At 39.7% G+C, this 26,165-nt stretch overlaps 1 protein-coding gene across 8 annotated transcripts in view; it reads left to right on the forward strand.

The window, feature by feature from the left end:
- Window positions 1-26,165, forward strand: part of adgrb1a (adhesion G protein-coupled receptor B1a) — a 410,472-nt gene that overhangs the window by 136,423 nt on the left and 247,884 nt on the right. For 7 of the 8 annotated variants that reach the window (XM_052022801.1, XM_052022802.1, XM_052022803.1 and 4 more), the window contains one exon: window positions 4,022-4,129. The exons of the other annotated variant lie outside the window; for it this stretch is intronic. In XM_052022801.1, the coding sequence (XP_051878761.1) occupies window positions 4,022-4,129 (108 nt within the window). The remainder of the gene's footprint in view (window positions 1-4,021; window positions 4,130-26,165) is intronic. 8 annotated transcript variants of the gene reach the window in all.

Here is a 26,165-nt window from a genome sequence, read left to right on the forward strand (position 1 = left end):
CTCCTTCAGCCCTCAGCCTCTTCTACCTATCACCTCTCAGCTTATTACATCTTCTTCCCCTCCCCATCCACTACCTTTCCCCTCTCACCTGGACTCGCCTATCACCAATCCGCTGCCTGCAAGTACTCCTCCCCATCCACCCAACCTCCTTATTCTGGCTTCTGCCCTCTTCCTTTCCAGTCTTGATGAAGGGTCTCGACCTGAAATGTCGACTGTTTATTTCCCTCCATGGATGCTGCCTGACCTGCTGAGTTCCTCCAGCACTTTTTGTGTATTGCTCCAGATACATCCAACATTTGCAGAATTTCTTGTGTATCTTTCTCCCCTAGTTTTAGACTCCACTACCCTGGGGAAAAACACTGTCACCATTAACTTCATCCATGCCCCTCGTGATATTATACATTTTGTGAGGTCACTCCTCAGCCTTCTATGCTCCAGGGAAAATAGTCCCAGCCTTTCCAGTCTCTCCTCATAACTTGAGCCCCCAGTCCTAGTAACATCCTGGTGAATCTTTTCTGCACTCTTTCCAACTTGAAAGAAACTTTCCCCATGCTCCAGGACACCTATCACTCTCTGTGTAAAGAAAACTTGATGTAAATCTCATTTAAACCCTGGGAAAAGGCTTTAACTATCTGCCCTATCTATGCCTCTCATAATTTTATCTATGTCTGTCAGGTTATCCCTCAGCTTCTGTTGCTCCAGAGAAAACAATTCAACTTTGTCCAACCTCTCCTTATAGCTGATACTCTCTAATTCTGGTGAATCTCTTCTGCATTCTCCCCAAAGCCTCCACATCCTTTCTGTATTGCAGTGACCAGAACTTCACACAATACTCCAGATGTGGCCTAACCAATGTTTTATACAGCTGCAACATGATTTATCAATTTTTATATTCAACATGCTGACTGATGAAGGCAAGAATGCTGTATGCCTTCTTTACCATCTCTACTTTCAGGGAGCTCTGGACTTGAACTCCAAGATCCCCCTGTACATTAGTGCTCCTCAGGGTCCTGCCATTTACTGCATACTTTCCTTTTACATTTGATCTCCCAAAGTGCCATTTCTCACACTTGTCAGGATTAAAATCCATCTACTCACATTTCCAACTGGTCTGTATCCTGCTGAATCCTTTGAAAACCTTCCTTACTATCTACAACTCTGCCAATTTTTGTGTCATCTGAAAACTTATTTATAAACCCACCTACATTTTCACCCAGCAGTCGCAGATCTCCAGTCAGAATCACACCCCTCCACCATTACCCTCTGTCTTCCATGGCCAAGCCAATTTTGAATCCAATCTATCAAATCTCTGTCAAGTTTCCATGGTTCCCATGTACCTTAAAGAAATGCGTGTATTGGAGAGTTTAATTTTCATATAGATTGAGAAGGACAGAGAAGCTCAAGTGAGTGAGATAATGAATTTCTTGAATGCATTCAGGAAAATCTACTGGGTATTATTTTTGAGAACTAACATGATACTGAGTCATATTTGATTTGATAATGAGTAATGAGCCAAACCTTAATTAACAGTGATCACAGGGAGATGAAATTCAGAATTAAGTTTAATAAAGAGAAACTCAAGACTTTAATAATATTCTAGATTCTGCTATTGTCAGCTTTATTGGAGGAGAGACAGATTAATGACAGCAAACTGGTCAAAATTGTCATCTGCCAAAATTGCAGATGAATATCAGAAGATTCTCAGGAAGAATTTGGCTTACATCAGGACAACTGAGCTCTAATTACCAAGTGTAAAAGTCATGATTGACAGGTGAGAGAATATAAAGGAATTGCACATGAAAGTGCAAAGGGGAGTGTGGATCCAGGATATTGGGATGGATGTAAAGAACAGTGAAGGAAAACTAAAAGGAATGTATAGCCTGAAAATGAGGACTGTGAAAAACCTCCTAGCGATATCAAGATTAATACAAAAATGATTTAATAAGTGAAAGAGTGGCCCAGGATAATATGGGCCCTTTAAAAACAGATGCAGTTAATACTGCAAATAATAATAAAGAAATGAGACATTTGTTTGATCATTACTTAGTGTCAGTTTTCACAATGGAGGAAGGGGTAATATATTTGATGCCCCAGAGAAATTAAAAATGAAGTGAAGAATGGCAGTCAGTAAAATTCTAAAGAGAACAGTATTAGAAAAACAATGATGTAATGCACTGGTGAATCCCTGAGACATGATGGTTTCTATTTCTGTGTTTTGAAGGAAATAGTTAAAGTAATTGCTGATGGTAGCCACAATCTTCAAAATCTCTCAGTTCAGAAACTTTCCCCATTTACTTTGGAAAATCACCAATGTATGTTAATTATTTAGGGAAGTTGAGAGTGATGTAGAAACAAGAAACAAGAATATCAGACCTCTGTCTGATATTTGTGCAGGGTACTTCTGATCCATCTTGGACTAATAAGTGGAAGTTTAAAGAAATTTAGAGGTTTACGTACGCAGATCAGCAACATTTAGGAGTCATGGGCAAAAAAACATCAAGAAGGCTAATGGAATGTTAGCTTTTATAATTTGAGGCAAAGTATAAAAGGTCTTGCTGCAGTTAAACAAAACCTTGGTTAGACCAGATTTAGAATACTGTCTCTGGTCTTAGGAATTCCACTATGTATAGAAGGTTAAAAGATGGTTTGATTGATTCCTTCAGGATTTTAAATGACTTTAATAGGATGGAAAGGGAGAACCATTTTTGGCTGGTGTGAGAATCGAGGACAAGGGGGCAGAACATTAAAATCAGAGCTAAGCTATTCAGGAGAGGGATATGGAAACACATTTTCATGGAAAAGGTCAATATGAGGATTATTCTCCCACAAAAGAAAACTTAGCTAATAATGTAAAAGTGATTTTGCTAATCCCAACAAGAAATATGATGCCAAGGGAGATGGATAGGAAAAGACTGATCTTGATCTAATTGAAAGCCAGAAAAGGTTTGAAGGACGGAATGGCCTTTTCCTGCAAAAACTGCTGTTCTACTGGAGATGGCTCCATTCATTACATGCACACCCCATCCCCACCCCCTTTCCCATATGATGCTCCTCTATCCTGTATCAGTCATCTTCATGGTAATTCCATCTCCCTAAGGTCCTTGAGTCTCTTCTGCCTGAATTGTATCCTAACTCAATCCACCTACCCTTAACCTTATAGTTCTTAGTGCTTATAGCAAATATTGACACTGCTGAAATCTGATGCCCAATTGTACTTGAAGCAATGTAAGCTACTTTAAGCATATTTATGACATCCTCTGCAATTATTAAAAATGGGAGATTAATTGAAGGTAACTCTGACCTCTGATGTTACATACTTAAAAAACTTCTTTATGCCAAGCTGGCATATGTTGGTTTTAGAAGAAGGAAGAGAAGAATTTTATGAAAATAATATTGGTGAAACAGAGGGGGAAAAAAACAGCTAACCAAAGGGGACATAGATTGGAGGACATGAAATTGGAGGCATGTGAGGAAACTCCCCATTGTGCAGCATGCGTCTGATGTTCAAAAACTAAGATGGAAAACATCCTCTTTCTTTGGGTGTCCCAACAATTTCTACTAGGCCTGACTATGGCACTAATTAAGGCAAATCAAATATTGTAGAGTTTGGAAATTTGAACTAGACTACTTTGCTGGATGCCAAACAATTGATTTGGCTAACACCAAAACTGGACTATACTCCATTGTAGTAACTTCTGGAAAGAACTTCACCTGCTTCTTTTAAGAAACAAATTTTTAGCTGTCAATAATAAAATAATAAGGATCCATTTGGCCAAAATCAGGGGAGGGAGGATCCTCAAGTTTTAAGAGAAAGTAAAACTGTTCCATGTGCGATTTTAGAGACTGATTCATCTTAGGGTAAGCTGTTTTTATTTTAAATGCTGTAGCCTTAAATTTGTGGAAAATCTGCTCTGATCCATCAATTCACCTTCTCTGTGTGATTTGCATTGTAAAACTGTAATCCTTAATATGCTTAAAATGAAAGCAAAGGTTATTTACACAAGCCATTGCCTTGCCATAGCATATGGACGCTATAGTTCCAGAAGCCAATCACTGAGGTCAATAGACTACAGGAAACATCAAGATGTTGACGGTTTCCATCGCTATGGATACTCCTTATCTCAGACTGGTAAGTGTTTTTGAAATGCAAACCTGCTGTTCAATACTAACCTTTCTCTAGCCCATTGTGTGTCTTGCTGCCAAGGCTTTCACTATGAAGCTGTGCTTACATTTTCATGAAATTATGTTTATCACCTCTAAACCTGCATGTGCTGTGTTTTGTCTTCCATTTCTTCAAAGAAGCTTGGTTGCAATAAGTGTGCTACTGTTTATCCAGTTGGTTTTCTTGAATGGACTTGTTTTCTCACACATATTTTCAGATTAAGATACAATGAGTTCCCTTCAACACATTAAATTAGAGAAGCTAAAATCTTAATATTTCATTTGTAGGGTTGTTGGCCTAACAGTAGGTTTAATCTACTTGGGGTAATTTGTAAATTGGATTTTCAACAGAAATTGAATCTTTAGTCATAATTTACACTGGTAAATTAATTTTTTTTTAGGAATAATGATGACAGTATTTCTTCTTCAAATACATTTGGATTAGTATTTCACTCTAGATAAAAACAGCCTCATATGTACAAACAGAACATAGTATCAGCAAATTAAATAAGAACCAGATGATCATACTAAATAGGCATGAAAGGGCAAAGTACTTCATATTTGTTTGAACGTGACTATGACTGAACTCAAACTGTGAGTTCATAAAACCGTGCAAGATTTTGAGTTGTTTGGATATCTTATCCATTCCAAATTTCAGAATCCATCTACATAAGCCAATGTCCCAGGGGATTTCAGAAATCCACTGAAAATCAAGGTTTCAACCAATAATCAGGGGTAACACTTTGACTCCTGTCAGGAACAAATGGGCTAATATACTGCTCCATTGCTCGGGGGTGGTGGCACCATTTGGTGGATGATTTTTTGGATGATCTAAGTATCTTTCCAACTTCCCAAATGTACACAAAACATTCCCTGGCAAACATGAGTGCTAAATCAATTGAACTTCATGTGAATAATAAGATAATGGCAGTGTGGATGTGAAATTGATCATGATGTTGAATGGACAGATGCAGTATGTATTCATACACAGGATGGAAGCATTGCATTTATTGTCCCTTCCTGAGTGGAACTGAATGGTTTGTTAGGTCACTTGAGAGGTACCTGATAGTCAACCACGTGGCATTGGATCTGCTGGAGGCTGGTTAAGATAAGGGTGGGAGATTTCCTTCTCTGAAAGACATTAATGAACAAAATGGATTTGCACAACAATCAGTATTTTCAAAATAATGATTATTAAACCTGCAATATTTTTTTCTGGTTAGTTAATTAACTATGGTGTGATCATCAGTGCAGACCTCTGGGTTGAGATTCTATTAATTGAAATTGGATAATCTGGGTTTGTTTTATTTGGGGCTGAGGAGGGATCTGATAGAGATAAAAATTATGAGGGGCATCGACATAGTAGTAAGTAATAAACTTCCCCTCATTGTAGCAGCATCTAAAACCAGAGGACATATGTTTAGGGTGAGGGGTAAGAGATGGAGAGGGAATCTAAGGAAATTTTTTTTTCACCCAGAGGGTGATTGGAATCTGGAGGGCACTGGTGGGGGCATTTAAGAAGTATCAGGATGAGCAGTCAATTGCCAAGGGATTGAAAGCAATAGATCAAGAGCTGGGGGGGGGGGGGGGTTCAGTACAGACTCTCCCTCGATAACGAACAGATTCTGTTTTTATAGATGTCCGTAAATCAATATTATCCATAAGTCAGAAAGTACACAAAAAAAATCACTCTATATAGTCACCACACTTCCACAGTATTGTAATGAATGGCATCAAAAATACATAAGATTGAGAATAAAGATCAATTACTAAAAGCAGAAAGAGAGAGGAAGCTATTTCTGTTGTTTGTAGGATGAACATATGTATGTATGTCAGACTTCTGAAGTTAATATTACAGGAACTGGTTCATGTATGTGTGTGTCCAAAGGTTGGATGTTCATAATCTGGGGATGGCCTATATTGAGTATTGGGCTCTTGATTATCAACATAGTGGGCCAAAAGGCCTGTTTCTATGACTCTATGGGTAACATAACTAACACGTACATTAGAGACCACATCCAAAGCAACCCCTGCAGACCCCTAGTTGTGACTTACCTATCCAACAGCTGGCTGGTCTGACATTTCCATGGTTCCAATGAGACCATCAGCCTTCCCTGCCTCTTCCCTGTAACTATTACAGTCTTGAAGTGCAGAAACTAGGAAGCCATGCTTAGTTTGCTAAGCACCAGTACTGTGTGCCAAACTTTAGGTGGAATATGAAGATTCAGTGGAATGGTATCAATGTTGTTGTTCTTCAGGGTCTTGGAGTGAGCAGCAAAGATTGTTATCCTCAAAGTAGTTATAGATATAGTTGATGGGGGAGGGGTTCAAATCCATAAAGTGTTCGGAAAGCATAAGTAAGAAAAGTCTGTTTCCAGCAACAAAAAGATCGATAACTCGAGAACACAGATTTACGGTAATTGGTAAAGGAGCCAGAGGCAAGGTGAGGAGAATTTATTTATGCAGCAAGTTGTGCTCTGGAAGACACTGCCTGAAAGGTCAGCGGAAATAGATTCAATATAACTTTCAAAAGGAATTTGGATAAATACTTGATGTCTCCAATTTACTTTTGGAAATGATCATTGAAGGGAGGAGTTTGCATAGACATGGGAAGAGGAAAGTGGAATGGGATTAAATCAAAGCCAACACAGGCATGATTGGCAGAAAGGCTTCCTTATGTGCAAAATGATTCAATGTGCCCTGTTTCTCCTTGCCCATCACCTTAAAGAAAATTGATTATCTTGGCATCTTGCAGTGCACAAATTGATTAACAGTTTTCCTACATTACAAGAAAGACCACATTTAATAGAATATTATGAACAGTGTTAGATAAATGCAAGTCCTTCTTGTCTTCGAGACACAGAGTTCAGTTCAATGGGAAATCTGATCTTCAAACACTACATTTGGGATTCTGTGACACAATGTCAATATTTTCATTTTTAGTAAAAATAACTGCTGTCAAACTTTCCCCAAGTCACTACCCCAATATTCTTCAGTTGGCTGTCTCCTCTACTTATTGTCAAATGGACTAAGTTGAATAGATTGAATTGCCTGTTTGATTAAGATGCTCCCTTCCTTATCTCACATGTAAGTGCTCACTAGCCAAGCTTTACTGATGCAGCCAAAGCTCTCTCATAGCTTGCATACTTCAGCTACTTTTAGCAAGCACATTCAAAATCTCTGTCTATGTATTTGATGTGGGATACATCGATAGTAGTTTTTCATGGCAGATTGATCAAGAAACTGAAAGCTGTGGAACCCAAGAGAAGGTGGCAAATTGTATTTTAAAAAATGGCTTAGTGAGAGGAAGCAAAAAATGATGGTTGACAGAAATTTTAGTGACTGGAGGGCTGTATACAGTGGGGTTTGGAAGGGCTCAGTACCAGATCCCATGCTTTCGGTGGTATATATCATTAATCTGCACTTAAAGTCATGTGATAGCAAAATTGGTAGCCTGGTTAATAGTGAAGAAGAAACTTGTAGCCTACAGGAAGATTCAATTGTTTTGTTAGGTGGATACAAATATGGCAACTAGAAGTGATGCAAAAGAGGATTGCAAACAAGGCAAAAGAGTACATAATACATGAAACCAGGTAGAATAGCAAAAGAATCTCGAACTGCACATCCACAGGTTCCTGAAGAGGTGCAATTAGCTAATTGGATGGGAGGGGTTAAGGAAGTTGGTTTGTCTGGAGCAGTGATCAGATATCAGGTTAGTGGTCAGGAGTAGGGTTGCTGGAACAATCAAAGGATCTGTAAGGATAGTGGGTGGAATTGGGTCAATATCAGAAAGTTGAGATCTTGGGCTCATCGGGAGGTCAAAGGAGATTAATGAGGAGGTGAGGGATCTTGCTGATTGCGGGATTGGGACCATTGAGATTTGATATAGAGTCATACAGCATGGAAACAGGCCCTTCAGCCCAACTGGTCCATGCTGACCAAGTTGCCCATCCAAGCTGGTCCTTGCCCACGTTTGGCCCATAACCTTCTCAACCTTTCTTATCCATCTACTCGTCCAACTGTCTTAAAAGTTGTACCTGCCTCAACCATGTCCTGTGGCAGCTCACTCCATATACGGACAACACTCTGAGGGCAACTGTGTAAAAAAAAAGTTGCCCCTCAAGTTCCTATTAAATCTTTCCCCTCTCACCTTAAACCTGTGCCCTCTAGTTCTTGGTTCCCCGACCCTGAGAAAAAGACGAGTGCATCCACCCTACCTATGTCCCTCATGGTTGTCATTGATTTCTGGGCTTTGAGAATGAAGAGTTGGGTTTTTGAAGCCCAGGTCTTGAGGTGGGACTATAATCGGGGAGGTGAACATTGAGGAGGTTGATCAGAAGTTGGGGGCAGCAGTTGGTATCTTGGTGAGGTAGGGGACATGAAGAATAAACAGTATAAGTCTTACCTTGCTAGGGTCCCATTACAACACTGAGTTGTGATGACTGGTTGTTATTGTGTTTCAATCAGTGGATATTACTTTGTCAAAAAAACTAGTGTTAAAATAAACAACAACGTGCAATCTAATTTTTAGGGCTATGCTCTTCTGATTTGGATAATTTTGATACAGTTGACCCTAGAAAACATCTATTTTTAGGTGAACTATGCATTTCAATTTTGTTGAGAATCTGATCATCGCTGTACTCGATGTGGAATATCTTTAGTGTGGTGATTCACTGCCATTCCCTTTTCAAATATTAATATCCAGTGAGAGAATGCAAGAGAGGGAGATTTATCAACATATCTATAGGATGTGAAAAACATTTAATAATATGGGTCTTACCACCAGCTTCATAGACTCTCCAATCCCCTTGATCAAAATATTACTCTGTTCCCAGTATCAATTCAGGAATTCAAATGATTTGAAACAATAGTTTACCAAATAAAAAAAACTGCAGGTACTAACTGAAATTTCATCACTCCACAGTACAGCATGTTGGAAAATTCTTCTGAATGGCATTCAGATAAAAGACTGACTTTACAACCATTGATATAAAAGTTTAAGACATAACGACTCAACTCAGGTGGATGTACTTGAAGACCTGAGATGGATGTAAGAGGTAGTTCTAATAATGGACACGAGCTAGGAATAATCAGAGATCATGTTGCTAAATATCCTTTTTTTCCCCACTTCATGACACAAGAACAAAATTACAAAGACTTGCATGGCAATGGAATAGTAAATAGCAGGAGAGCGAGGTAGGAGTTGCCACAGCGTCTAACTAGTTACTGCTGTGCAAAACCGTACAAACAGCACAGCGGGAGATCAAGTTCTGAACCTTGTTTCACTGGATTAATCATCTGATAACAGGTGCTACAATGTACCCCGTGCCTCTGAGTTTGGATGGAGCAAGTCTACATTTTGTTTTCTTTGAGGATTGAAAGAATATACTTAACAGGAAAGGATAATCAGGCTGGGGCTTTTGTTTTCCTGGAAGAAAAAGTTGAGGGGTAACTTTCGTCAGGCCGATTAAAGGATTCAAAAAAGAATGGCTAGAAGTTCATTTGCAGTAAGTAGCACTAAACACAGTGCATAGTAATGCCTTCTGGATCTCTCCATTGCAGCCATTTCAATTCTCCTCCCCATTCCCACACCGACATGTCTGTCCTCTGCGGAACAGCACCTCATATTCTGCCTGGGTAGTCTACAACCTGGTGGTACGAACGTTGAATTCTCTGACTTCTGGTAAACTGCTGTCCCTCTGTCCCTTTGCTCTCTTCTGATCTACCCAGCCCCCATCCCTCCGCCTCTTTCTCCTCCTTCACCCTCTCCATCTACCCATTCTCCCACTTGTTCCCCTCCCCCACTTCTCCCATTTCCCATCTGCCCTCCCCACCTCCCCCTCCTATCAGATTCCACTATCTTCAGCCCTTTGTCACTTCCACCTATCACTTCCCAACTTCTGCTGCTATTCCCACACTCCCTTCCCCCATCTGCCTATCACCCCTCCTCACCAGGATCCACCTATCACCTGCCAGCTCTTGCTCCACCCCTTCCCTCCACCCTTTTATACTGGCTATCTCCCCTCTGTCTTTCAGTCCAGTTGAAGACCTTTGACCTGAAACGATGACTGTCTAATTCCCTCCATAAATGCTGCCTGACCCGCTGAGTTCCTCCAGCACTTTGTGTGTTGACCGAGTGGTGGCTGCTCATTCTACGTCACTTTCAGAATCTGGTTCCTTGCAGATGAGTCTCAGAAAATTAGAAGACAAGCAGCGCGCTGCATATATTGCAATTAGTGCCACTTGACCCTGGATGAATTCCTGAACAATGTTGCCTGCAATTAAATAGACTGTTAAAATTCTTCACAGATAGAAGTTAAGCAGATAGATGAAACACAAAGAAATTCAATGACCCTGGATCCATATCCCTGCAAGGAGTCACTGACTTTGAGAGAAAAGGAAAGGGACCAAATTGTCTCTTTTTGTGGAAAAAAGGGCAAAATAAATAAAATCATGTCAATTCCACTTAAAAATAATTCAAAACTCAGAGTGAAAAGGTAAAAATTAAAATACAATCAGTATAAAACCAAGCAGTTACTAAAATAGTATGCCAGGCAATGCTTTGGTTAGAATACAGCTTGCATTAATAATAAATATCTTTTGAACATAGAAACTGCTAAATCATTAAGGTTAAGGATATACATTTCCATGCACCCTTTGTGTAAAATTACCCCTATAGATGGCAGAAAAGGGTGGAAAATAGGGAGAGAACATGCTGAGTGAGTCAGGTGAGAAAAACCAGCGAGATGCTGGAGGAACTCCGCAGGCGAGGCAGCATCTGTGGAGAAAAGCAGACGGTCAACGTTTTGGGTCAGGACCCTTCTTCAGGACTGAAGAAAGGAAAAGGGGAAGCCCAATATATAGGAGGGGGGGAATAGTCCAGTGATAGGTGGACAAGAGAGGGGAGTTGGTGGGGGGGGGGCACAAGGTGGTGATAGGTAGATGCAGGTAAGAGATAGTGATAGACAGATGCAAGTGAGGAGGGGAGAGCAGATCCACCAGGGGATGGGTCAAAGATATGGAGGCAGGTGGCATGGGGGGAGGGGAGGAGAGGAAAAGGAGTTAGAGAAAAAAGAATAGTGAGGAGAAAAAAGAGAGAGGCTAAGAAAAGGAAGAAAAGAAGATGCAAGGTTTGGGGGGTGGTGGTGTTGGTTTACTTAAAGTGGGAGAATTTGATGTTCATCCTGTTAGGCTGCTTTTCTCCATGGATGCTGCCCGACCTGCTGAGTTCCTCCGGCATCTTGTTGTTTCTCTAGTGAGTCAGGTGACCTGTTTCTAATCATAAAAGTGTACATTCCAGTTTTATTTGAAACCTTCAAGAAGCATTTGATGCTAGAAAGTAAATCATAGGCTATTGCTCAAAATTCAGGAATAGTCTATTGATTCGTTTCATTGGCAACTTTTTTAAATCCCTATCTCACTGTACAATTTCTCTATAATTTGTATTACATTTGAGGGATTTTGTGATTTCACTGAGCACTTGGATGTCCTGCATTCAGAGCTTCCAGAGTGTGATGAAGGGTAGATTTTTTCTTTCAGAGAGGGGATGTGTAAATACCACTCAAAGATCTACTTGCAGTTTCTGGGAATGACTCTCATTAGTCTGAAATGGATATGCTGGCTAGCAAGGAAAGCCTCACTCTTAATAGATATCTTGAGCAGCACTGTCATTTCTCAAGGCTTCTTTTCACTGGGAGTGGAATGGAACAATACTTTGGAACAATAGGCAAGAAGAGTGATCTGCTAAGATGAAAAACCCATAAGTCCCTCAAACGAAAGGCATCAAAAGCACCATCCGGCCTGTACTGAGTGTATGCTGTTTGAAACTTCTCCAGTGTATGATGAGGCGAGAGGCTGAAGAAAAGTGACAGGGCTGCATTAAGTTGCATTTTATGTGCGTCTCCCTGGAAATGTAGAACCGTGTGAGTTTGTTCATTGAATCTGTGGTGTTTGTACAAGTAATTACTTTCTAATTAAAGTGGCATGTGGCTGAAATGTCTGGACAGCAAGGGTCTTCTGTCCTTTCAGCTCAGTCACCTGAAGCTAGAAATGGACTGGTACAAGCTGCTTGCTGTCAAAATGCAGCCTGAAGTAAACTGAGTGAGTTGGCCGTTGGCTAATTTAAAGTTTGGATGAAGGAACATGTTCAAAAGTTTCATCTTAAAATAAAAACCTAGGCAGCAGTAGGTTTCCCATCTGGTGAAAGCATGTAAAAAAGGTTGCAAATACTAGAAATATTTGCCTAGAAGGTGGATCTATTTGCATGCATGTGCAGATAAAAGCTATTAGCTGTCATTTCTTTTTGAATAGTGGGGAAAATTGGCCCGGACACTTCTGGAAGTGTCTGACATTTAGCCAGTGTTGGACACGCATCTACTGATATCATCCAGTACGTAACATCCATTTCTGTGATCTATGACCTACATTTTCACACTGGGAAAAACAAGAGGCAAAACACAGAACACGTCAGATTAGGAACACAAGCATGAATCAAAGGATCCCCACTGGGATATTAACGTTTTGCATGTGGACTCAACCAGGCACATTGTTTTGATGCTCCCCTTTTGTCCATGATAATGGTTATAGCATCTTTATGTAATGTACCTCAGTGCACGATGCAGCCTGTTGATTAGCCCATACCTCATCAAGGCTTAGCGCCCATTATGGCATGAAGATCTGTCAGATCAGACCATTGTGTGGAGGAATCTGTAGACATATAGCAGTGTGCCCTGTCAAACCTTCCCCCTCACCCAATTTTTCCTTCAGCTCCATGGCAGCCTAATATGCTACTGTACCCTGGCTGCCTGGGAGAGTGCTCTTTGAGGCTACCAAACAGTCAGCATGCCAGTGATGTGACATCTGTCATTTCTGCAGGTGGATGCCTTCAAGAAATACAGAGGTAAAGTATTACCACATGATTCCAGGTGGAAGTCACCCAATGGATTTTTACCCTTCTCCAATTTCCCAATATTTTGCAGGAGCCTTGATTGGCTTCCGGTGCTGCATGTCACTCCTGCTTGGTGTACCAAGATGGGTTAATTCCAATCTCTATGCAGTTAACTTTCCAGCCTAGAAATTTGAGGGCAAAATGTTTATTCTTCAGACTGTACATCTCCAACACAGTAGACAGAAAGTGCCCATGTTACAAGTCAAAGCACATCATGAAAGGACAAAAGAAATAGGAGCAGGAATAGGTCATACAATTCTGTGGTAGGTCTTGAACCTCATATGCCATTCAATAAAATCATGAAAACAATGCTTTCTTGTCTATAGCCTTTGATTCTCATATATTCCAAGTCTATCTCAGCCTTGAGTATTCTTAATAATTTAATTCCAAAGACTCCCAACCCTTTAGGGGGAGAAATTTTTGCTCAATTCAGTCTTACATGAGCAATCCATGGTCTTAAGATTCTGTTTGTATGAGTCAGTTGAGCATTCTGCATTTGGTACAAAATGTTTAATGTCTGTGTGAAGACCCTTCTTAATATTGGTTTGCACTGTGGCAGTCAGCATTGGCTGGGCCAACAGGCTTCTGCATTAGAGAGGCAGCAGCAGGCTCTCTCCAAAGCAATGCTTGTTTTAACATAGTTACCCAAAGTAGGAGATGGGAGGAAGAGGGACTCTTCTCCTGGACCCACTTTAAAACAATGGGCCACATTCAGCCTTAAGTTCATGGTCTTGCCAATTACAACGTCTCTCCTACTTCTAATTCAAGGAGGCACTGAGACCCAAGCCACCAGTTCTGTCCCTGTATTGGCCAGTGTCACCCTCTCTCGTTTTCCAGTTCTCTCTGTGGACTCTTCAGAGGTTGTATGACGGCATATATTTGAGTGCAATTGGTCTGGAAATTAGAAGAATGAGAGGTGATCTTATTGAATCAGAAAAGCTTAGAAATTGGATGGGTTAGCGCCCATTTTTCATTTGTGAATTATGCCTAAACGTGATATAAACTGGGGTAAATAACACAAGCAATTTATGGATGAAATGATATCCATTGGGAAATTGGCACAAGCATTTCCATTCATTTATGATCTTTCTAGCTTCAGTCATGTACCTGCTGAGGTCAGTAGTCACACACCACACAATTCCTTCCTTCCAGACTTCTCTGGGTTCAACTTATCACCTTCATTGAACAATTACAAAAAAAACAGGAACACATTGCACTGGGATTGCCAATGGGACACCAGTTAAAGCATCTTCATTTTGACACTTCATTGCACACATCGTCTGCAAGCTTCAGTATTCAAGGCTCAGAATACTTAAAGCCTCATTACTGGTCTTTTCATTGCTCTGGCATCCTTTTATACCGTGCATTATCAGAAATTAATGCCGCAATCTTTGCTCCACTGACCATCATGCACCTCGCAGTGGTGCGGTGTCTTTAGCACATGGGACAGGGTTAGGCAGATACTTACTTGGCATTCCCACACACTCATGATTACCGTTCCCTCTTCCCCTACATGTTCCCTCATCTCCATGGCAGCATTGTATGCAGCTGTTCTGTAGTTGCTATGGTGAGAATTCATCTAAGGACTAAAATCCTTTCCAGTGAGCAGCATGGAAAAGGCATAGCAATTGTAGTCTATTTATGCAATTTATGTGTTTTGGGCAATTTCTCATTTTTAAAGGAGAGCATATTGGATGTCAGAACTATGAACAGCAATAGGTAGAAAGTATATATTTTTTGGAACAGGCAGAGTGATTCAGCTCCTATTTCTTGTCTTCTTGTCTAAGAAGAGTAATAGTCAGTCTTGAAAATTTCATTTGACCTAGATTCAATGATGATAAGGCCAAATTATACCATGCAGAACCCATTCATTTGGTACTTAGTGATTACATAAGGATTGAAAAAGAGTCCCAAATGCTCATGCACATTTTGCATAAGAAATGCATAAGAAGCCATCTTGGTAAAAGAAAGTTAAGAATCATTTTTTTAAGTCCATGTCTGACCCAAGCATTAGTGCCTGAGCAAAAGCAAATAAAGTACCTAACACATGCTTCTGGTCCCTTCTGTAACTTTGATTTGCCCTGAGGGCCTTGGGAAAGGAAAATAATTCTAAATACCATCTTCTGGTCCTGAGGTTTCTGACAGGTTCTCCTCTACCTTTGGCTTGCCTGAAGTCCTAACTTTCATAAGTCAAGTATGAACTCTCACTTTCTACCACTGCACCTTCTTAGACTGAACTCCATCTGCCACAATTGGTAAAACCAACAATGAAGACTGTAAGTGATTTAAAAAAATTACCGCTGATTAGGTTAGAAGAAAATTAAGAATTGATCATGGTGAGCATTGTGTATTGGTGCTTATATCTCTAATAAAAAGGAATTGCCCGTGTAAAATCGTAGTAAAATATGGGTTTTTATCGCTATGCATAAGTAGTTATGAAGTCTAATCATAATTAGGCATTTAAAGAAATTTGGCTGTGAACCTGGATATGGCTCTATGGAGACACAAGACTGCAGATGCTGGAATCTGGAGCAACAAACAGTCTGCTGGAAGGACTCAGCGGTTCAGGCAGCATCTGTGGGAGGAAAGAAATTATTGACATCTCGGGTTGAAATCCTGCATCAGGAGTCCTGATGCAGGACTTCAACCCGAAATATCGACAATTTCTTTCCTCCCATAGATGCTGCTTGACTCACTGAGTTCATCCAGCAGATTGTTTGTTGCTCTGGATTTGGCCCTTTTTGGAGCACAAAACCAATAGTTACAGGAAGACTGCATGTACTCCTGCAGGACAGTGACACTAAGTCTGGTGTCAAATCTTAATTATATTATTTGGATAACTGTATAGTGCCAGTTACACATAAGAAAATATGAAATAGGACCAGGAATAGGCCACTCAGCCCCTCAAGCCTGCTCTGCCACAATCAGATCATGGCTGACCTGATTGTAAGCTCAGTTCTTCATTGCTATCTACACATGGTAACCTTTTGCACTTTTGAGATCAAGTATCTATGTACCTCTGCCTTAAATAGACTCTGCTTCCACTGGCTTTTGAGGAAGACAGTTCCAAACACACACGACTCTCTGAGAAACAAAATTCACTTTTTCTTTGTCTTAAATGGTCAATCTGATATATTTAAATGATGACGTCAGAAGGAAACATCCTCTCCACATTCATTCTTTCAAGGTTCCTCAGAATGTTTCATTCAATTCCCTTCTCATTCTTCAAAACTCCAGCAGATACAACCTTAAGGTAAGCTAACAGGAGAGCAAGTGGTGAGGAAAAGTGTACCATGAGAATGGGGCTCCATGGCAATATTTTTTTGTTTTCAATTCATACTTAGGTGGTTATTGTTTAGATAACTGTTACTGATGAAGAATCTCAAGCTGAGCAGGTCCCACCTCTAGGGTATGCAGGTTAGCAGAGGAAAAGAGAGAGTTTTAGCCCATTTTGATGACTACCTGGGTTTCCTGAAAGTTAACCCAATGCGACGGCAGTTTGAATGTCTTTAAGGCATTCTTTTAGAGTAAATGGGCTTTTGTTGCACTTGTGAAGCCAGTACCACAATTTTCAAGCACATTGTATTGTAGCTGCTCAAATCAAGTGTGGAAGTACAAAAATTAGCTTAAACCAGTGCTGAGAAATATTGATTCAAATTTAAAGAAATTACAGCAATTTGCTTTACCAGTAGTCTCCTCAAGCATCTATTACCATTACGGGGAGACTAGAAAAGGTGATCTATAATTATGGGTTGAGGTGGTTATTGCTCCAGTCCTAATGCGTTAATAAAACTGTGACCTTTCTGGGCAGCAGAAATGTAATGTTAGGAGATAAATTGGTAATGTGTGTGTAATAAAAGAACCTTGAAGTTGGACAGACTAAGTGGCGTTAATTCAGTATTTGTGTTCTTGTCCTGCAGCACCTTCATTTCACTCAGACAATTTTTGAAAATGAGTGAACTTCCTTTGGTATTGCACAGAAATAGAATCCAGATGAAATAGATTTAGAAAGAAGCAATGTTTTAACCAAAAGCTGGGAAAGTAGTGGGTTGGAGTGGGGTAAAGGAAGAGGTGGAGGAAAAGTGACAGGAGGAGAAGGGTATATGAAACGAAAAGGGGTAAACAGGGTACGGAAAGAAGATAGGGGTGACGGTAGGAATTAAAAAGAAAAAGAAAGGAAGATGAGCAGGGGAAAGGGAGTCATGAGGAGAGGGGATGGGTGAGAGAAGGTCAGGTGAGGAACTAAAAGTAAAAACCCACTGCTGCGGGGGAGAATTATGACTCTTTGTTCATTGAGCAAGGGTATGCATGAGCTTTGATGTTAAAAGCATTGAAGAGCAAGTTAAATGTGATGCAGATTTCAGGCCACAGTGAAGCCATTGGACTGTCCAGTACCAGCTGTTCAAAACAAGTCTGCTGTCAGTGAGAGACACAAGAGACTGCAGATGATGGAATCTGGAGCAACACACAAGATGCTGGAGGAACTCAGAAGGTCAGGCAACATCTATGGAGGAAAATGGACATTTGACGTTTTGGGTCTATCGGGAGCTGCCTGACCCACTGAGTTCCTCCAGGATCTTTTGTGTTGCTGTTCTCAGTGAGGGTGGCTTGGGCATTCAGGAAACATGGTCTAGTGGAAGACATCTGGATTCAGGCATGGGTGTTGCCAGTGAATGTGGCACTAATCAGGTCAAGATATTGAATGATAGCTGGTAGTGATTCCTGTAGGTAAAGCAACAAATCCGCAAATCAGCAAATTTCACGTTATATAAACAAGTGATAATAAACCTGATTCTGATTCTGAGGTGCTCACAGCAGGAGAAGGAGAAAGAGGAGGGATACCAAGTGAAAAATGCATCCAAGTCACCACACTAATTCAAGCAAGAGAAAGCTTGTTTCTGGAACACATTTGTACATTAAGAGATAAGACATAGGAGCAGAATTAGGCCATTCGGCCCATTGAGTCTGCTCTACCATTCGATGATGGCTGATTTATTTTTCCCTCTCAACCCCATTCTCCTGCCTTCTCCCCGTAACCTTTGACACCTTTACTAATCAAGAACCTGTCAACCTCTGCTTTAAATATACCCAATGACTTGGCCTCCACAGTTGTCTGTGGCAATGAATTCCACAAATCCACCACCTTCTGACTAAAGAAATTCCTCTTCATCTCCGTTCTAAAGGGACATGAGGCTTCTGAGGCTGTGCCCTCTCTCCTAGACTCTCCTACTACTGGGAACATTCTCTCCACATCCACTCTATCCAGGCCTTTCAATGTTTGGAAGGTTTCAGTGAGACTCCCCCTGCCCCCACCTCCCCCCAATCTTTTAAACTCCAGCAAGTACAAGCCCAGGGCCATTAAATGCTCCTCACAGGTTAACCCTTTTTTCCCCAGATTATTCTTGTAAACCTCCTCTGGACCCTCTCCAATGCCAGCACATCCTTCCTTAGATATGGGGCCCAAAACTGCTCACAATACTCCAGATGTGGTCTGACCAATGCCTTATAAAGCCTCAGCATTACATCTTTGCTTTTATATTCTAGTCCTCTTGAAATGAATGCTAACATTAAACATATTTAAAATAAAACAATGGTCTCTGCTGGGAGTTTGCTCTTTTGGCTGGAGCTAAATTCAGGTTGCAGGTATACAGCTGGGCTATGAACTTAAAGGATAACTGACTCATTCTGTTTTCAGGATATCTGGAGGTTTCACATGGCTGCATTACATATTGGTATTGGTTTATTATTGTCACTTGTACCGAGGTACAATGAAAAACTTGTCTTGCATACTGATCGTACAGGTCAATTCATTACACAGTGCAGTTACATTGAGTTAGTACAGAGTACATTGATGTAGTACAGGTAAAAACAGTAACAGTACAGAGTAAAGTGTCACAGCTACAGAGAAAGTGCAGTGCAATTAGGTGCAAGGTCACAACAAGGTAGATCGTGAGGTCAGAGTTCATCTCATCGTATAAGGGAACTGTTCAATAGGTCTTATCACAGTGGGATAGAAGCATGCCATGCAGAAAGACAGATTAATGCTGCCTCCATTATTCTGTGGATTTCTAATGGAATTCTGCAATTATATACATGCTGACTTCTAAAAGTATAGTTCCACCACTGAGTTTGTAGTTGAAAATTGCACTGTAGGACTTTTGTTATCTGTGCCAAATCAGCATTATCTGCAAAAGTAACAAATGCTGCAGAGATATATTGATGCCTTTAAAGTGTCATTTCCTGATAACAAAGTTTGGCAAGGGGTAATGTTTACGGTTGTTCATACCCGTGGTATCTGCCCAGCCTTGTCAGAATAGGCCAGACCAACACAAACGCTGGGGATAATTGCACAAGATTTTACTTTAGCCTGGATCAAAACTCTTCAAATTATTCTCAATTTCTTAATCACATGGGTATTTGAAAGTTTTTCATATAAAATAAAACTTAATATACTAAGTTGCTGACTAGCGCATATTGAGGTTATTAGATTTTACAGTTCGGTTTCTAAGACATCTTCAATGATTTTGTAACAGGTCACCCAGAGGTGAAGGACAGAACAGTCTTGTTAAACATGCTTATTTTTGCTCCAAAACCATTTTCACATGTTTTAATCAATCTGCACCAGATTGCCACTCTTAAGTACATCAAGGAATGTTTGTTAATGAGAGAAATCAAATGATAATGGTCTCTCTAAGTAGTTCATTCAAGTACTTGCATTCTGATCATTCTAATTTTTTTTAGCAGAAATTAAACTGTAAGTCAATAAAGGCAATTACAGGCATAGTTTTCTGAATTCACTCAAAAAGACTCTTCCCATAGATGTTTATTTTATCAGTTTGATCAGGCAGCTACTCATAAATGTCCCCATTATGATTCATCTCATGAATTCTTGAAAGGCGGCTCAAGGCTATGGATGAAATAGTTCCAAAGAAAGTAAAGACAATTTTGAAGAAATCTGGGTCCATTGGAGAAAAACTCTCCGCCACATCATGCCACAGAAGGATACAATGAACACATTCCACTAGTTAGAACTATGACTAAGTGTCTGGAGGTGGCACAGTGCATATCTGAGTGTATATTGGCTTGGAATATTGGGATATAAATTCTGTACATCCTTCTGCATGTCATTGGCCATGTAAGCTTTCAGTTTCAAACACCAGGGCAGTACAAAGAAACAAAAGGTTAGCACAATGAGGGACAAAACAATAGTTTAGTTATATATTAATGAGATGTAAATGAGAAAGGTTGGTTTTGTCTTGTAACTGTTATTTTAGGGCAGCATATTTAGTGAAGTTCTTGTACAAATACTTAAAATGTTTGCAAAGTATTGTGTTTTTAGGCAAGCATTAACCCAATATGTAAATGTGATGCTTGCAGTGATGTGGAATGAGCATGCTATTAGTTTGCATGTGAACACCTGCCTTTATGTGGTATTTGTATTTGTTTTGAGTGTTGAGTCCTGTACACATAGTGTTGTGAGAGTTTAAAATGGAAATTCTGGTCTCCGTGGAAATTTCTAACTTTAAATTGCAGTTCATAAAGGGAAATGCTCCATTTTTGCAAGCATAGGAAGATATAGGTAGGCTTGATGGAATGTACTCCCTGTGAATTACAGAGTCAGACTTAAAGGTGTCCCACAGGGACTTCAGCTCAGTGATTATTGTGTGAGTTACTGAACCTGTGCACCAAGAAACTTATTCAAGCAAGAGCTGCTTAGGTTCAAAGGTTATCTTTAAGCAGCCTAATTTGGCATGGATGAAGAGTTCAGGAAGATGAAAGGAACTGTTTTTGGTTCCATTGGACTCCACAACTTTCATCAGGAGGAGTCCAAAGAAGGCCAGCGGGTGAAATGCACTAAATCTGATTCTGGATTTGCAAAAATTATCTGCTAGAAGTTAATTAAATGTATTAAGAATAATGCATCGGGGCTTGAGCAGGCAAAATGAGTTATTTCTTTGGCAGCACTGACAAGATGAGCATAACCTTTAGATGAGTTAAATTGAGAGATCACCGCAGAAGATCAATTTGACATACACCTTCAACATATTGTGGTAATCCCGCTGGCATTAGAGTGTGGTTGGGCTTTGTGTCTACTCTTGGCTCCTGAGTGCTGACTGCAGATGGTTTTCCTGAGTTAATTGTTGATTGAGGATGACTTCTGGCAGCACCTCACACCTTGCCTCTGTAAAAACGGGTAATATTTTTAATTTGAAGATCATAAAAGAAGGAGCTCTGTTTTTACAAGGTTAGGAAATTATTTTCTGTATCTGGGACCACATTGTTGTGCAAAATTTTATTTACATGGGCCATTTAAAATTTAAACATGTTTTCACCCTTGCTTCCACCTTCAGAACACAATGTCTGATAATGTACTTCTTTCAACGATGAGCAGTTTTGTAACCGCCTATCCAAATTTAACTGGCTGTGTTTAGTCTCTGCTAGTCACTTCCAGGAGGAATCCTTGAAAGTGGGAAGTGGCTGGTGGGAAGGTTACTAGAAAGACTCCATAACCTATTTCCTTTTTTTTGTTTATGCCAGTTTCATTGAAAATGGGCATTACAGAAAACCAAAACCCAAGCTTGCTGTGTTTTTGTGACAGACTCAGCCAATCAGATTTTGCCTTAATATCTCTTACATATCTAAAAGTTGTCGAAACACAGGCACATATTTTTGAAGCAATCCTATTGCCAAATTGGGTAGGTTAGATCCAAATTATATTGAAACAGTTTGGCAATTAGAAAGAGGGACAGAAAAATTGGTTAAGAAACTTGTTTGCATTACAATAAATCTTGGAACTGTTTCGTTATAGAAGGTTGAATTTATAGACTTAAAATTGTGTCACGTGTCAGGGAGTCTTATTTTTGAAATGCCATGCAATACGTCAATGTAAACTGAAAATGTTGTTAAAATTGGTTGAGCCAGGTTGACTGGAAGTTTCTGGGAGTGCTGTATGCCGCAATTCAGTGATACACCATATACATCTTTCCTGTGATTAATTGGGTACAAAGCATGAACTTGCATTCCTTAATCTCCATTCTTTAAGATGGAGTCATATCCTTCACTGACTGTTAGTGCACTTCTGAACTTTACATTGCCACCAGGTTAGGACATAACCTCGATTTCTAACTTGTGCAACTGTTCAATGAGTATGGATAACTTTGTTGCAAAGGAAAGAAAAATAAGATGGAACATTGATTGTGTCACATTGAAACTGATTTGTAGCTTAAATTATGTGGACAGTGAGGAAAGAAAGAGCAAAGTCCTTTAAAATCTGAGGTATGTTCTCATTAAAATATTCATAACAACTAATCATTGAAATGTTTGAAAGTCTGTTCAGTATCCAGTATTCAAAGGGATACAAGGGATATTAGCCATGATTAAAGCCTTGGGTTAGAAGAAGCAGACTGCTGCTTTGTTTGGTCTCTGCACCAAGCTGTGAGGTGAATGTTGGTGTCTCAGTTATTGGGCAGACATTCCCTTCAGAAGTCTCCGCTCCAATACTAACTATTGGCATTGGCACTGGCACTGTCACTGGCACTATGCACTGGCACTATAGTGATGGTACTGTTACAAGTCCTGAAGTTTTATCATGTCTTTGTGGGAAAAAATAAAATGGCAAGATTTACACCATCGGCTACATATGTCATTCAAAGAAAATAGGTAGAATTTTGAAATAACAATATTGAATTCATGCTTCTCAAGCATATGAGTTGGACTGAGGAATAATAGTCAGAGAACATCTTGTACAGTACACAATGATTAGATGAAACATCCTGACAAAAGATTTTGTAATTGCAATTTAGAGACTAGGAAATACTATTGCATCATGCAGCTATCATGTGTGGTATTTTATTTTGCTGGATCAGTTTTGCAAAGGTCTCAAGGCAACAAACATCCATAAGACATCCATGCAGAGAGTGGATTTAGTTTAGCCATGGTTAGGTCAGCTTTCCTTGCCGTCCTCAATCTCATGCTTGGGCATTAAATTGAACATAAAGACTGCTGGAAGCTTCATCGAATTCCAGTTGACAACTCCAAATTGGCCATTCTGTCAGGGCTAACCTCGATCATTCCACAGTGGCAGTTTGCAGGAGAGGAAGAACCTGACTGAGTGATGAAAATGTTCATTGTTAGCACAGTAAATGCAAAAGAAAATAGCTCTATGGATGACCTTGCAGTTCCAAAGGAAAGAAGAACAAGATGGAAAATTGTTGGATTGTGCTATATTGAAACTGATTTCTAAATTAAATAGTGTGGACATTGATAAATGTAGATCGAACCTGAAAAGCAATCAACACTGTTAAGGGAGGCAAGCAGTATTTCCCATGCAACATACTTCAGCAACTTAATCCAACAAAGTCACAAAATTATTATTTTTTAAGAGCTGTTCAGTACTTCCAAAATCCTCGCCAGCTAACGATTGATTCCAAACCTTGACCTTTCTTTAAAAATTTAGGATGTTTAATAAATGACGATTATTTGACACAAATCTGGTCTATTTCAGTTCTACTGGAAAACGGTTACCTTGTCCCTCATGTTAGTATAGACTTGAAATAAGAACCAGTGGGGGAGCATGGGTTTCTAATTCCAGAAAAATTGTGTACAAAGCTGTAGTCTGTGATCCTGTGCTTTTCACTAGTTCTATTGAATAGAAACTCCACACTTCTATTTTATTTATTTGCAAGCTATCATGTGATGGAAAAGGATTAGATAAAAGACATTTAATACAACTGACTGTTCTGTTCAGTGTGTTGGCAGAACCAGCATGTTCTAACCCCTTTGGAACCGTCACCGGCTGCATACTAATGAGAATGCTGGGGGCTTCAGTCTCTCAGGCTCTGTTGGTAATAGTTCATTAAGTGTAATTGCAACAGCACCATATGACAGTGTTCTTTCCTTCTAAGGAGGCTCCCATCAGCTATGTTGTCTCTATCCATTTCAGAAATCAGAGGGGTTTGATCAATCATAATTTATACCCGCCAAGACTTTTCTACCCATTTATTCTTCCCTTAAAATAAAATATTAAGTGGGAAATGCACTTTGAAAAGTTTGAATACATTCAATTGTTAGATGCCCACATTGATTGCCCACCCACAGACCTGCTTGTCACAGGTAAGAAGGAATTTCTTGCTGACATCCTGCAGCACTACTTGATGCCTCTTTTTATGCAGCACTACTCAAAATATTTATACCCAAATGATTCCAAGGAACAATGTTCTGATGTTTTTTCATAATATCAAATTATGCAGGAGTCATAGGATTGAAAAACAATTTGCATACAAATTGTAGAACATGTTTAATGGAGGTTCCAAAGAAAGCAATCTGCCCTGAGGTTGAATTCCCGTACTATGCTACTGGAGGTCTGTCATGGTATGAGTCATTTGGTCCAACACTGATTTGGGAATGAAATCTGACCTTCTGTTCATATGACTGGATGCCACAGTACTTAAATTTGCCCACTATCCTACTTGGGAATATACAAAACTTACACAAATTATAAGCAAAGATAAACTGGATTGCATGTTGAGAAGAAATGAAGGTGGGATTCTAATCTCATAAACCTGTCATGCAATCATTTTAACTGAGAAGTAAAAAAAAACTACATATAAGACATGGATTTACTCAAGTTATTAATGGATTTAATGAAGCAAATGGCTTCCTTTTCAGTCATAATGATTCTGCTTCCATGACTTCAGAATTCTCCATTCACAATTTGAATGCTATGTCCTTTCCTGACAACCTGTTACTTGTGATTTGCAGTGTAAGTGTGAAACATGTAGTCAATGTGCAATTTTATGCTACATTTCTTTCCAATATAAAAAAACCTGAAAGCAGAGTATCTGGTTATTTCAGTCACTGCTGTTTTGTGGGATCTTGTGTTCACAAATGTACCATCTAATTTTCCATCAGATACGTCAGTGATTTGTACTTTATTAACTGTAACACACTTTGAACATAAGTAATGGGAACAGGAGTAAGCCATGTAGCCCCTCAAACCTGCTGCACCATTGAATAAGATAATGACTGATCTGATCCTGGCCCTTACTCCACTTTCCTGTCTGTTCCCTATTCCTAAGCCCCTCTGGACAAAAAATCTATCTTGTCCTTGAATATACTCAATGATTCAGTCTCCACACTTCTCTGAGCAGAGGATTCCAAACAATCAGGACCCCCTGAGAGATTTTTCTCCTCATCTTCTTTTTAAATTAGTGGCCCCTTATGCTGAAGTGATGCCTCTTTGTTCTAGATTACTGCCCCAGAGGGAAAAAAAAACATTCTCTCAACATCTACCTTGTCAAGACTCTTCAGAATTTTATGTTTCAATAAGATCACCTCTCAATCTTCTAAACCTCAATGAGTATAAACTTCACCCACCCAATCTTTCTGTGTATCATAACCCCATCATGCCATAATTCAACCAAGTGAACTTCCTCTGAATTGCCTCCAATGTAAGTATATCCATCCTTAAGAAGATCACAACTGTGGGCAGTATTCCAGGTATTATCTCACTAATACCCTGCACAGTAGTGGCAAGTCATCCTGACATTTGTGCTGGATTCTCCTTGCAATAAAGGATACATTCCATTTGCCTCCCCAAATTACTCGCTGTAGCTGTATGCTGTTATACTATGTTGTATGAATGAGAATACCCAGATCCCTCTCTTCATCAGTACTTTGTAGTCCCTTTCCATTTAAACAATATTTTCCTTTTCTTTCTTCCCACCAAGTTACCTCATTTCTCCACATAATACTTTATCCTGGAAGAAAATTCTTCATTTAGTTAATACATCCTCAATGTGTGCCAGACACTCGTTGATACAGTTTAAGGTAGTCCACAGGACCCATATGTCCAAAGATAAGTTAGCTCATTTTTATAACCATATAAATCCTATATGTGATAGATGTAAATCAAATGTGGCTTCTTTGACACATATGTTTTGGTCCTGTCCTCTTTTGGAAAAATATTGGAAAGACATTTTTAACATTATTTCAAACATATTGAAGATTGATTTGCAACCTTACCCTATCACTGCAATTTTTGGATTACCAAGGATAG

This window comes from Pristis pectinata, chromosome 9, assembly GCF_009764475.1.
Source record: "Pristis pectinata isolate sPriPec2 chromosome 9, sPriPec2.1.pri, whole genome shotgun sequence".
In the NCBI taxonomy this organism is placed as follows: Eukaryota; Metazoa; Chordata; class Chondrichthyes; order Rhinopristiformes; family Pristidae; genus Pristis; species Pristis pectinata.